We start from the raw sequence: 14,221 nt of genomic DNA on the forward strand, positions 1-14,221 counted from the left end.
TCAACTCTCTACTGCCCATAAACTCACTTCCAACCCATCTCAATGCCCCTCCCTCTCCTCTATCCTTACTATGCATCTTCCTAATTAAACTCTCGGATCTAATAATCAAAATCTCCTTGAAGTGCACAAACCATCACATATACCTGGGCAACTTGTCTTTTTCCCTCCCTTCCTCCCCACATCCAAACTACCCAGAATCTCTCCACTTTTAAGAGTTTGTAAGCCAAGTAAATATTGTACATCACACGCTGTTTCTTTACTGTAATGTGCATACACACTTTTTCTATGCAACTAATCTGAACTACTTTGTTATTGCTTGCATTCTGACTGTTGTGTTTGTGAAATGCTTGTATATCACCAGAGCTGAGCCTGAAATTGGTCAGTATTGATCAGTCCACTACCCCCAGTAAACAAATACAAGTAAAATAAATGAACTTTTATGATCTATACTAGTACCATAAAAATAAAGGGCTGCACTTACCTTAGGAGGAACAGGTGCTGAAACTTTACTAGCTGTTGAGGCTGTGATGGTCTCCGAAGACAGAGGTGCAGGAGATGATGTACTGCCTCCAGATTTCTGAAATACAAAAATGCATTTTATTTATTTTTTATTTACATTTCTTAACCAGGTTAGATTGGTGATCCACCATGGACCTATGTCAACCTCAGCCCCGGCGTGAAAACAATCAATCTACAGAGATTAGTTTGCAGAACAGCAGCATTACATAACATGGAATTCATATTAACAAACAACTTGTATATCTAGGTAGTGGTAATTTTGAGTAGACAGTATGGCATATAATATGAGATCTATTAAATACTCAATAGTACTAATCTTTTTAAGTATTGTGCTGCTTGGAAGTACCTGTACTAGCACTTGATGGTGGCTGTATTGATAATTTTAGGATGTGCCCAAAATGCTTGCTTTTATTGCTTCCTGGTGACAGTGGAAAGAGGTGTGTATGCAGAGTTTTCATAAAGCTTTAAGAACACTGCATCATCACAAATGTCACTGTAATGTTAGTCCATATTGGAAGGCATTTCACTTTGTTTCACACATCACCTGTCAAATGCAAATCGTGCCATTTGAAGTTCTGTGCAGATGGGGGAACAGCTGCACTGTTATCAATGCTTAGCTACAGATGCAGAGGCACCACCCTACTGAAGCAGTACCTGTGGTTCAGTGGGCTGAACATTTGATTTTGAAGGCAGAATATCAAAAGGTACTGGGTACTATCCCCACACAATGCACTTGATTTCATTTGCTAGTACTAACTCTACAATGAAGCATGACTGGAGTGTTGCACTTCTGAAGTGTTATCTTCAGACAAGATGTTAAACTGCAGTCCTATATACCGCAATTATTTGCAATTCGGTTGTAGGTTAAGAATGCCCTTGTTTTTAACTGATGATAGGCATTAGTAACTGTCCAGCACAACTTATGTGGAGGTCAGGACTCAGAGAAGATCACCTGGCTGGAATGTGTGGATGCTTTGAGAAGACACAACTAACCTAGGGCCTTGGACAGGCACATCCTCAGTGACCACATCTCATGGCTCATCCAGCCTACTCTGGAGATAGCACAATGGGGAAGGAAGAAGGGATAAAAATGCCCTATTATCAACATATTTTATGCTAACTGGTAATTCAGCTACAAGCTCCTCTACCTAGCTATCACTGAGGGCCTTAGCCGGGGGGGGGGGGGGGAGTAATCCTGGGCTAAAACAGCATTTCCTGGCCCCTTCCCACCCGTTTGGTGGTATCACTCATGGAGTGGAAACCATGGAACAGCAGCTTATTGTCAGCTGGGCAGGGACCTAAAAAAGTCCAGCCATTGAACTCATGTGATCCTGACAGAAAATGGTTGTCAAATTCTCAAACTCTGGTGAAGAGAGAGTGACCATTTAAGAAGCATTTTAAGACTGGGGGCAAGTTCTCTTGTATGCAGCAAGCACCTATAAAGCAACTGTCAGCACATTGACGAATGCAGGCTAATACTGATTCATATTGGCATGCTGCACTCCAGAGCATTGACTAGAAGATATATCCAGATGACTGCATAATAGTATATAAATGAAACAGGAGAGTAAAATGAGGTCCTACTGATCTTAAAATGTATGCGTGGTGAATGCAGTAGAATGTTCAACAAGTTCCTTGACTTAATGCTGCTACATATGGAGGATCAAATATGGCTTTGTAGCATGCTACAGGAGTGTATATAGCTTCTATCACACTAAGGTAATGGATTGCCCTAGACTGCACACATGTAGTAATAAAGGCCCACCCTAGCTTGCAGTCACAAAGGTTTGTCAACATTACATGAACTTCCAGGAAGTGTGTGACATGTGGGATCATTGGGACCACAAGCAATGTATGCACAGAGTACCCATACAGTTCTCAAGATTCACATATGTCAGCTATATCACCATATCCTGTATACAGAAATAACACAGGCCATCTACATAGCAAGTGCAGGCACTGTGCTAATCTGAAAGCATGTGGCTCCATATGTAGTCTGTCCAAAGGTAGCATTTATGTATGAGATCACAAAGAGAATGTTTACACTTACTGACATTTCAAAGTTACTATAATCCAGGGAAAAGGACATTGCAGTACTCCCCTACCAAGTACCAGTCAGTTTTCCACCCCCACACTGGAAAGAGGAGTTCACGAAGATTAACCTGGCACAAACATATGTACAAAAGCAAACAGAAGTGTTCCAAAAAACAGCTAACAGATATTATGCATTAAAGATTGTTACCATAAAACATCCTGACTTTTACAGTTGCATCTATAGCTCTATGCCTATCATTTGGCAACAGATGTTAGACCAACTACTCCTTGGAATTCCTACTAAGTAAAGTTACTTAGACATTATCCTGCTGACAGACAACAATAATGACAAGTACCTGGATAACCCTCACAGTGCACATACACATGATGAAAAAGCATGGGCTTACAATAAATAAGTATAATTGTGAATTTTTCAAAGACATGTTATACTGTTAGCTTGCAATCAACAAAGATACATAACATAAACCTCAGGATGAGCTACAGGCTGCACAGCTCCACAATGCACTGCACTTTACAAACAACTTGGGGTACCTAAACTATTCCCATAATTTTCTGCTGAAAACCCAGGTGGTATCACCACCATTAAATGCACTATTACAGCAGAGTCTGAATGGAAAATCGAGCACTACAAAATATCTTTCCTCACAAGTGTACACCAAACCAGTGATAAGAAATCATTGTAGACTTAAGTCGACAACACCAAAGGAAAAAAAAAAGATATATATGTACATACGTTTGGGGAGCCTATAACAAGAATATTGATCCTGTACAGGTATTATAGATATGACATCATTTTATGAAAATTTGTATAAAACAGAGAAATGTGGAATCAAGAAAAAGTAAAAATAAAAATATTTATGGAAAACTTAAGTATGCCAAGTTTAGAGATAGATGAGGCTCAACAATTAACAGTTCAGACATGAGGACAGGAGATAAAAATGGTGATGTATAACCAATCTACAGGAAAGTCTCTAGGATTAGACATTATTCTGGTGGATGTTTGGAAGCTAGGAGAGAAAAAGCGGTAAAGATTTGGAAGGCTTTGTTTAACAGTATTTTAAAAGCAAGGGAAGCACAGACATCCTGGAAGAAAGCTGTGGTGGCTGTAATACCTAAAGATGGTAAAGACCATCAGACCCAGCTTCATATAGGCCCATTTCAATTTTAAACCATGATTCTAAAGTGTTTATATCTATAACAGCTAACAGAATGGCAAAGGTGCTGCCCTTAATTGGCAGATATGGTTCAATGTGGTTTTGTTGTTGGGGGGGACGGGGGACAAAACTGATAACATTAATAGAACAATGATGATCCAGGGGAGAACAGAAGGTAAGAAAATACTGCTGCTGTTGGGGGGGGTCTTGATGTAGACAAAGTATCTGACAGAGTAAGCTGACATTTTATGACTAGTCAAGAGAAGCATTTGCATTCCTTGATACAATAATAAGGTTAATTAGGAGGACATACAAGGGATCAGAGGCAAAAATTGAAGTGGGAAGTCTCCTCTCTGATAAGCCGTGTCTGAATAGAGTAACCAGACTGGGGTCTCCTCTTTCTGCTTTATTTGCATTATATTTAGAGCCATTGGCAAAGACAATAAAGAACTCAGAAATTCAAGTATACAATTGGCATGGTAATCAAGAAAAGATGACTATTTGCAGATGATATTATTTTTTACCGGATAAAACCAGAAAAGGACATCTCAGTATTGTGAAACACTTTTGATTCAGTTTCAGATCTTTTTGGGACATAAAATTAATGAAGACAAAACAAAGGTTATATCTGTAAACTATGTACACACATGAACTGATCCAGCAATGGCCATATTTATGGGAACAAAATACAATGAAGTACTTGGGAGTTTGGTTTAAAAAGATTCTGTTATCGCTAAGGATATGTGGGAAGAGACTAAACAAAACAGAATATAAAAACTGAGGAAATGGAAGCTCTTTTTATGGATTTAGACAGCAAGATACAAGCAGTGAAAATGTTTTTAGTCCCTTTAGTTTAATATACAGGTCAGCCATTTTTTTTCATCAAGAAGAGGATAAGCTGCAATTAATAAATAGCTTAATGATTTTATCTGGGAGGGGGAAAGGTCAAGAGTCGAGTGGGGAAAGTTGATCTTTCCAACAGAACAAGTTGGTTTAGGATTACCTGATTTGTAGGGATATTTTAAAGCTACACATCTAAGGCTCTTATATATAACACAAGCAGAAAGATATAATTCAAAGTGGAACAGGATGATGACAAAGCAGGTGTGTAATTCAAGAAATAAGGAGAGAGTGGGATTTTGGATGCAGATCCTTAAGGAAATTAACAACTGTTGTACAGATGATTAAATTCATAAAATAGCAGAAAGTATTCTAAGAACTAACCAACTCGAGAATGGAGAAAGGAAATTCTGCAGACAGGGATGACTGCAATTAGGGGTACAGAGAATAGGTGACACAGGACTGGAATTTAGTGGAGAAAACTGGCAAAGGAACCAAGATATTGGGAGCAAATATAGAGGGAAAGGTAGTAGAATGGTTAGAGGCAAACAACATATTTGGAATGCAGGCTTGAGACTGCCTTCCCCATTATGAGTCTAGGCGAAGAGAAAGGGATAAGGAAACCTTAAGTGAAAGACCTGCTCTGGTAGAGTTTTTTAGTTGAATCCAGAATGCTGTTAAAAATGGATAATTAGTAGGGCATATAAAATATGGCACGACAATTGCAGGAGTCAATCACAGGAGGTTAGAAAAGATTGGGAAGAGATAATGGATAAACAATTTACAAAGAAACAATGGGAGGACATATGAATGGCTCCCAAATATACAATAAGTCTAGAAGATTTAGGATTTTTTTGCTTAGAAGTGTTTGCATAGGAATTTTATATCCCAAGCAGACTCCAAACAACTTTTGCTCCAGTAGATGGCAAACACTGAAGGTGTGATGGGGAAGAAAGTAACCAGGAACAGATGTTTTGAGAGTATAATGAGTTAGCAGACTTAAGTCTCTACATAATACTACGTCAGAAATACTGGGGGAGAAAATGGGAATGGGTGAAAATAAAGAAACAAGAAGTTATGTACTCACCATAACGTTCGATGTATGTAGTCCATCTCGCCTCACATTCGTACCCGTGGGCTCGGAGCCAAATGTCGGCTCCGACTCGGCCAAGACTTTTCTAGTTCGAAGTCTTTCTATTGGCTGGGCTAAGATGGTATCCCATGCTGCATTGCTCTATATCCCCAGATCTAGTTTGCTGTGAACATCAGCACTCATTTTCCATGCATAACAACACCCAAGGAAAGGAAGAACAAACCAAGAATGAAGGGAGCTCTGAAACCAGACCTAACCTCCAGATCCTCCAGGAAGGGGAAAGGAGGGGGGGGGGGTAAGTAAGAATGTGAGGCGAGATGGACTACATACATCGAACGTTATGGTGAGTACATAACTTCTTGACGTTATGTAGTCCAATCTCGCCTACATTCTTACCCATGGGACAGCATCCCTAGCACCTCAATCCTAGGAGGCTCAGTGGAAAATACTCCTGAGCACTGTGGAACCAAAGGAAGACCTGCCCCTAGATACCACATCCAACTTGTAATGAGTAACAAAGGTGTGAGGAGATGCCCAAGTAGCCGCAGCACAAATATCATCCATAGACAATCTGGCCTGATAGGCTGTAGATATAGATACAGACCGAGTAGAGTGAGCCTTCACCGGAAACGGTAAATCTTTACCCCCTGAGGAATAAAGGAAATACAGCTGGAGATCCACCTGGACAGAGTGACTTTGGAAACAGAAGACCCCATTCTGTTTTCCGAAAAGGAAACAAACAATTGACCAGATTTTCTGAGGTTTTTCGTTCTGTGCAGATAAAAACGTAGTTGTCTGTGTACATCCAACTGATGGAATTTGAATTCTGCCTTGTTTGAGAACTGGGGAAAAAACACTGGCAATTCAATGGATTGATTAAGGTTACTGACTGACGCCACTTTGGGGAGAAAGGAGGGGTTCGGTCTAAGAGAAACCCTGTCCTTATGAAAAATCAAGTATGGGGGTTTGATTGATAGAGCTTGAATCTCTGAAACGCATCTGGCTGACGTGATGGCTAATAAAACGTCTTCCAGGTCAAGAATTTTAAATCACAAGTAGCTGCAGGTTCAAAGGGGGATGAAGTAAGAGCCTGTAGAACAAAGTTTAAATCACAAGGTATGACAAGTTCCAATACCGGAGGACGAAGTAACAGAGTGCCCTTCAGGAAAGCCTTACAGAGTCTATGAGCCATCAGACTAGGCTCATTTGCGACATGAAAGGCAGAAATTGCCGCCAATTGGACTTTAATGGTGGCGGCTGCTGAGCCCTGGTGAAAAAACATAGACAAGAATGCCAAAACAGATGAAATTGGAGCCATGTAAGGGTCAATCCTTTGGGTATGAGCCCAAATTGAAAATCTCTTCCATTTGCTGGAATAAATCTTCCTGGTCGAGGGCTTATGAGAGGAAGATAAAATATGAACTACCTCCACCGAGAAATGATGAAGCCTAACTAATGACGGAAGTGGAGTAGCCAGGCTGTCAACCGGAGGGTCCGCAGAGAGGGGTGGAGCTGCCCTGACATATGTGTCAGTAAGTCTGGTTGTGGGTCCAGAATCCACGGAGCATCCACGAGGTAGGGATGGAGAAAGGGGAACCAAATCTGATGAGGCCAGTGTGGGGCAATCAGAATCATTCTGCTTCCCAAGGATTGTGCTTTTTGAATAACCTTTGACAGCAAGGAGACCGGAGGGAAGGTATATAGTAGACCGGAGGGTCAATCGTGGACTAGAGCGTCCCTGGGTGACTCCCCCTGAGGGGGGATCAACGTGAAGTAACTGCTGCATTTGGCATTGAGGGGGCTGGCAAAAAGGTCGCAACAAGGCTGACACCACCTGCGGAAGATCCGTTCCGCAACTTGACAGTTCAGGGACCACTCGTAGGGCATCAGAATAGCTCTGCTTAGCCTGTCTGCGATCACGTTGGACTTCCCCAGAATGTGCGTTGCCACCAGAAAACGTTGGGAAGACACTGCCCACTGCCACACTCACATGGCCTCTCTGCACAGGGGATATGACTTTGTTCCTCCCTGCCTGTTCAGATACCACACCCCACTGACATATTGTCTGAGTGGATTGCAATAGTCCCGAAAGGAAGAAAGCTCTGAAGTGCCTACAATGCAAGTAGCACAGCTCTCATCTCCAGGACATTGATATGCAGATGCATCTCGTGCTCTTGCCACGTGCCTTGGACTGTCCTGCCTAGATAATGCCCCCCCACCCCATCTGGGAGGCATCCATGGTCACCGTGGCAATCGGGGGCGCTAGAACAAAGGGCTTTCCTGTGTCCAGATTGTCGGTGCGAAGCCACCAACTGAGGTCCTGTTTGCACCTGTCCGTAAGTAGAATAGGGTGAGAAAGAGGAAGACGTTGAAAAGACCATTGGGCAAAGAGAAGCCACTGAAGGAGTCTCATATGTAACCTTGCTAGAGGAACTAACAATCATTGCGGCCATAGTCCCCAACAGTTGGAGAACCCATCTTGCCTTCGCTCTTCTCAGAGGGAGCAGGGCGTGAACTTGTTGCTGTAGGGCTCTGATTCTTTCCTGTGGTAGAAACGCCCGCATGAAGACAGTGTCTAGTTCTGCACCTATAAAAGTGACATGCTGTGAGGGCAACAAGGTAGATTTTTCCCAGTTCAATGTTATGCCCAACTGTTGACATAGATTTATAGTGGCGTCCCTGGTCTGAATTAGTAGATGCCTGGTGGTGGCAGTGAGGAGTCAGTCGTCCAGATATGGAAACACTTGGAATCCTTGATGTCTCAAGTGAGCAGTCAGCACTGCCATGCATTTGGTGAACACCCTGGGGGCTGTGGTGAGACCAAAGGGCAGGGCTCGAAAATGAAAATGACTGGCTCCCAGCCGGAAGTGTAGGTGACTCCTGGATGCCCTGTTCATTTTGATGTGGTAGTAAGCATCCTTGAGGTCGATAGAGCACATCTATACTTCTTTTCCCAACAATGGGAGAATAGACTGCAATGTGACCATTCAGAACTTGGACTTTTGTACATGGTTGTTCAATCGGCTGAGATCTAATATGGGTCTCGGGTCCCCTGTTCTTTTCGGCACAAAAAAGAATCTTGAGTAAGTCCCTAATCCAATCTGGTCTGAGGGGACATGTTGGATGGCTCCTTTTTCTAGAAGCTTTGAAACTTCTGAAGCTGCGTAATCCCTTTGACTGGGTGGAACATCTGGGATTTTTCTGAATGGAGGGGGATCTGACGAAAAGGGAATGACATAACCTCAGGAAATTATTCGTAAAACCCATTGGTCCTGGGTGATGTCTTGCCAGGCCTCCAGGTATAACGAGATTCGACCCCCGACTGGCTCCGGAAATGCACAGTCGGGCCTCCCATCAGCAGCGATGGTAGGGAGAACTGCGAAAGGAATAGTAGTCTCCAAAGTTGAGGGGGCCTCCTCTGCCTCTAGGGCGGCATCCCCTGAATAACCCCCCCTCCCCTGCCTCTGGAGGGGGGCTTCACCTTGTGCACCGGGAAAAACCTCTGCGATTTCTTGAACCACATTTTTCCACACCTCTGGGCCTTGGGATAAGGCCTATAGGGAAGGGAAAAATGGACTCTTACAGCAGACAGATTTTTCCCTCTTGCTCGCACCTGGTGAGGGTGTCTTTCACCTTGTCTCTGAACAAAGAGGAACCATCAAAAGGGGAGTCAGTGAATGAAGACTTGAAGGCCTCCGTGAAATGACAAAGGCGCATCCAGGCCTGTCTCCTAAGGGTGACTCCTGAACTTGCTGCCCTACTCACTCCCTCGGCTGCATATGAAATCAGCCTCATGGAGGAGTTAACAATGGAATTGAGGGTAGACATCTGGACATTAACCGTCTGGGTCACCACCTCAGAAACGTTACCCGTGACAGTATCTCCAAGCTCCTTGAGGAGATCTCTCTGGAGTCGTGTAAAGTGAGATAAATAATTCAGTGACCGTAAGGTAAAGGTCACTGAAGACAGGGTATGCTTCCCATACTGGTTAATGGTCCTAGACTCCTTGTTAGGAGGATGGATGGTGGAAGAAGTCTCGGCTAATTCCTTCTGAGTGGCCGCGGCCACAACCATGGCATTCACAGGGACTCCCTTGGACAGAAACTCCTTACCCGGGGGGAGGAGACAGAAATTTATTGGGTCTCCTGGGGACTGGTTCCACAGAGTCAGGGTTCTCCCACACCATTCGACAAATCAAATCCAGAAGCTCGAAGGGTGCAGACACCCAGGAGGCGGAGGGCTGAGCACTAAAGGCCTTCAGGAAGACCGACTCCTCCTTGGAGGGGGCTTTGGATGGCCAGTCACCTCTTTGTTTCAAGATCTCTAGGATGTCAGAGAAAGAAATATCCTCATAGGATGACTTGGGAGACCCCTCCGATTCCTCGAGGTCAGTATCTGATGTGAGAGACTCATCCTGGGAGTCTATGTGCTTCCTCTTGCATGTTTTCTTTCTAGGGGGCTCCTCAGGCAAGCACTCTGAGGGGCCCTCAGAAACTTGGGGACCACTCATGGGGGTACCCTGAGGCCTTGGGGCTCTGCTGTATACAGACAGGTGGTGATCAGAGATCCACACCAGAGTAGTAGGGAACAGAATGGCCGACCCGCATGATGTCGCTGATGATCTGGCCAGCTCACTCCGCATGGCTTCAAAGGCTGGTCCCCCTGAGTCCAAGGAGTGACCAGCCTCCGAAGCCACGACAGGAGTCGGACTTCCCCATGCCAAAGCACCGAGAGGGGGACTAGGAACCAAGAGATGTCCCGAAGCCTCTCCCTCGGGTCCGACTGAAGAATCCCGAGTCCTGAATCCCGTGGACAGCGCCGACGGGGTCGGAGCTGACATCGGCAGCGATAAGCCAGGAGGGGCCATCGGAACCGACCTGGAGACATCACACAGAGCTGAGCACTCCCGCTCCGAAGGCTGAGATGCGCTCAGAGGAGGAAATATCGAAGTAGGTTGCAGGATGGGCTCCGGAGCTGACTGGGACGGAGCCAAGAACAATTTTGCCAAAACCGGTGACTGAAGGAGTCTCTGCACCATTCTATCGACGTCCACATCCGATAATGTCCTGGAGGATTTGGAGGACAGGGAGGGAGAGTGAGACCCCCTCTCAGGTGATACTTGTCTAATACTAGGCAATCGGCTCCAAATAGGTTCCAACATGATTGGAGCCGATGCCAGTTCCATCACCACCGACACTTCCTGCGGCCCCGAGGACAGTGGAGCCAAGGATGTCAAAGTTGATTTAGCTATTTTCTCTGGTGGCTCTGAGGAGACTGATGGAGCTGGAGACCTCATTTTAGATTTTGCGGTTTTAGCTTTAGAGCTGGAAGCAGTTTCCAGACCCTCTTCAAATGAGGGTTTCAGAAGTCCCTTCAAAATCAACTTATTCTTTCTTTCTTTCCTGAAGGGCCCTAGGACTAAATGCATGACAGGAGCTGCATGACTCCTGGAGATGGATTGCTCCCAGATAATATACACAGGCAGAATGTCCATCGGTAATGGACATTTTATAACCACACTTTGAGCATTTCTTAAAGCCCGAGGGCTTGTGCTCTTTAGAATCTTTAGACATCGCAACCAACACCCTCAATCACCAAGACAAAAAATTACAGGTACGGAACCAACTGGAAAAAACAGTCAGAGACTTACACCACACACAGAGTGGGAAAAAACTACCACTAACAAAAAACTCTGACACACACAATAGCGAGGGTAGGACTAAAACCTTTAATTTAAACGGTTTTAGACCAGAAAGATTGTGACACAGAGAAGCAAGGGGACAGACTAGGTCCTCTAACTGAAATGGGCCTAGCCTGCTGGATCAGCTAGTGGGATACCACAGAACAAATCACACACACAACTTTTCCACAAAACAATACCAAACGAGCAATAGCTATTAAAATAGCTTTTTGTTTGCAATAAATTCTCTCAAGAAGAAGAAAAAGGGTACTTAGCCACAGCCAAGAGCGAGACCATGTCCGAGCTACATGAGCGGTAAACGAGATCTGGGGATATAGAGCAGTGCAGCATGGGATACCATCTTAGCCCAGCCAATAGAAAGACTTTGAGCTAGAAAAATTTTGGCAGAGTCGGAGCCGACATTCGGCTTCGAACCCACGGGTAAGAATGTAGGCGAGATTGGACTACATAACACTGATTTGTTTTCCAACATATTATAGTAACAATATGTAACATAATGATTTTTTAAAATGTTGGAGATGTGATGATGGTCTGGAAGCAAATTGGGTTCATATGATTACAGAGTGCCAAATGTTTATTCCATTTTGGACAGAATTTACAAACCCTGCCAAAGCTTTATGGTCAGACAACTGTATTATTACAAACTCAATGATCTTATTTAATGTTCCAGTTCCGGATCCTATACCTAAAACTCAAGTGCCTCTCCTCTGGTCTATTCTGGCCATAGCCAGGAAAGTTATCACAATGAATTAGAAAAAAAAAAATAACCTCTCTTTTACAGAGTTTATTTGCTTAGCAAAAAGTGTATGTAACAAGACATTCCAAACTATTCATAATAGAACTTCAAATGCCACTCACAAACGTTTATCTTGGTAAAAACTTAGAGATGTACTTGAAAAGTTTTAATGGTTTTGCTTAATGAAAATTTTTGTTGTGGACTTTGTATACAGTTCTATTTGCTATCTCATTTTTTTTGTATTGTAAATTTATTTCATGTTGATTTAAAATGCAATAAAAAAGTTAAAAAAAAGAAGTGATTTTTTTTGAGCTGTGATACAAGATCTGAATTGCCTAAACACAGTAAGGCCTTGTTAAGTTAAAAAACAAAAAAAAAAAAAAAAAAAAAAAAAAAAAAAAATAAGAACTAAAAATGTAAATCAAAGTCTAAACCAGCTGCATTTGAAGTAGTGAATATTGTAACAAAGACAAAATAAGTGGAAGTAGGATCTTTCAAAAAGGACAGGAGCAAATTACATAGAAAAAAATGGAAATTGTGGGAAAAATACATTCAGAATAATGTTTTGTAGGAGGAATAAGGTTTAAGGGAAGGCAGGAATTGAGCAGTTTATGTAATGTTGGATTGGTGACAATTGTATTAAAGAATATATGCAATGTATAACGTTTGTAACCTTGAACATGTAACAGTTTTTCTTTTACATAAATGTGAGTTTGCCTATATCTTAAGTGATAATTCAATGAGTGTGTTATAAAAATTAGAAGTTATGTACTTACCATAACTTAGCATCTGTGTTGTCCATTTTCATTCTTGCTCACAAATGGGTCTAAGATCCGACCCTCGGTTCCAACTCAGCTGCATATACAAGACTTTGGATCCAATTCTTGAGCTCCTTCCTCTACTCATAATGCTCTATGCCACACCCAACTCTTCAGATTCAGTTTGCTGTCTAACTTCCCACTTTATTATAGAGATAGAAACACATATATGGAAAGGTTTGAGGCTCAAACCAGGAACTTAAATGTCCCAATACCATTCAAGAGATTTTTCTAGAATTGACAGGGCAGGGGGATAGATGGGAGGGGAATTCGAGAAAGAATGAAAATGGACAACAGATGTCAAGTTATGCATAGCTTCTAAATCTGATGTTGTCCTTTTCATTCTTCCTCAAATATGCGCCAGAGTCCCCAGCTATGTAGCTCTTGGGAGGCCCTTACGTAAGGACATGTCAGAGCACTGTCAAACCAAATGTCTAATTTGTAATGTGTAACATAAGTATGAGTCTTTGACCAAGTGGCTGCAGCTCCTTGGGGGAGGAAGGGAGAATGGCTTGCCTAGAAACAGGTCATCGGACTGGGTCCACCAATGAACATAATGTTTGCAAACTGGAGTGGCTAGAGGTACTAGAAGAATGGCAGCTGACATCGACCCAAGAGCTTTGCTGGAGGGGATGGATGAGACAGTATGGCCTGCACCTGATTTCTCAAAGCTGTGATGATGAGGGAAGGATGCCATCCGAGTCATAGTATTCAACAGAGTCCCTATAAATTCCAGGGTCTGAACGGGGACCAGATTCGATTTGCCATGGTTTACCAAAATGCCTAAAGTGTTGGAAATCTGGAGGAAGTAATCCAGGGCTTGTAGAGGTTGATGTTTGGATGGGGCAGTGAAAAGAGAATTATAAGGTATGGAAACACTTGGAATCTTTTGAATCTCAAGTGAGCTGTTACTGCATTCGGTGAACACCCTGCGGGCTGTGGTGAGACCAAAAGGCAATACTCTGAACTGGTAATGATTGACTCCCAACCAAAAGCAGAGATATCTGCCAGATCACCTGTCTATTTTGATGTGAGAGTACACATCCTGGAGATCTACAGAGTACATCCAGACACCCTTGCAAAGTAGAGAGAGGATGGAATGAACCCTAACCATTCGGAATTTTATCTTTTTTTACATATTGGTTGAAGTTGCTTGGATCCAATATGGATCTTAGATCCCCTGTTTTCTTTGGGACTAAAAAGAAGTGGAAGTTAGCAGGTTCCCGGTTTTATTTGGAACTAAAAAGAAGTGGGAGTAAGTTCCAAATGCTATCTGTTCAGGTGCGACATCCTGGATGACTCTCT

General features: G+C 43.0%; 1 protein-coding gene across 8 annotated transcripts in view; it reads right to left on the minus strand.

Moving 5' to 3' along the window:
- CAST (calpastatin) overlaps positions 1-14,221 on the minus strand; it is a 1,327,899-nt gene that overhangs the window by 108,563 nt on the left and 1,205,115 nt on the right. For all 8 annotated transcript variants that reach the window (XM_044064116.1, XM_044064117.1, XM_044064120.1 and 5 more), the window contains one exon: positions 482-577. In XM_044064116.1, coding sequence (XP_043920051.1) covers positions 482-577 — 96 coding nt within the window. The remainder of the gene's footprint in view (positions 1-481; positions 578-14,221) is intronic.

Source organism: Protopterus annectens, chromosome 2.part2 (assembly GCF_019279795.1).
Source record: "Protopterus annectens isolate FY-2018-M chromosome 2.part2, PAN1.0, whole genome shotgun sequence".
NCBI classification, from domain to species: domain Eukaryota; kingdom Metazoa; phylum Chordata; order Ceratodontiformes; family Protopteridae; genus Protopterus; species Protopterus annectens.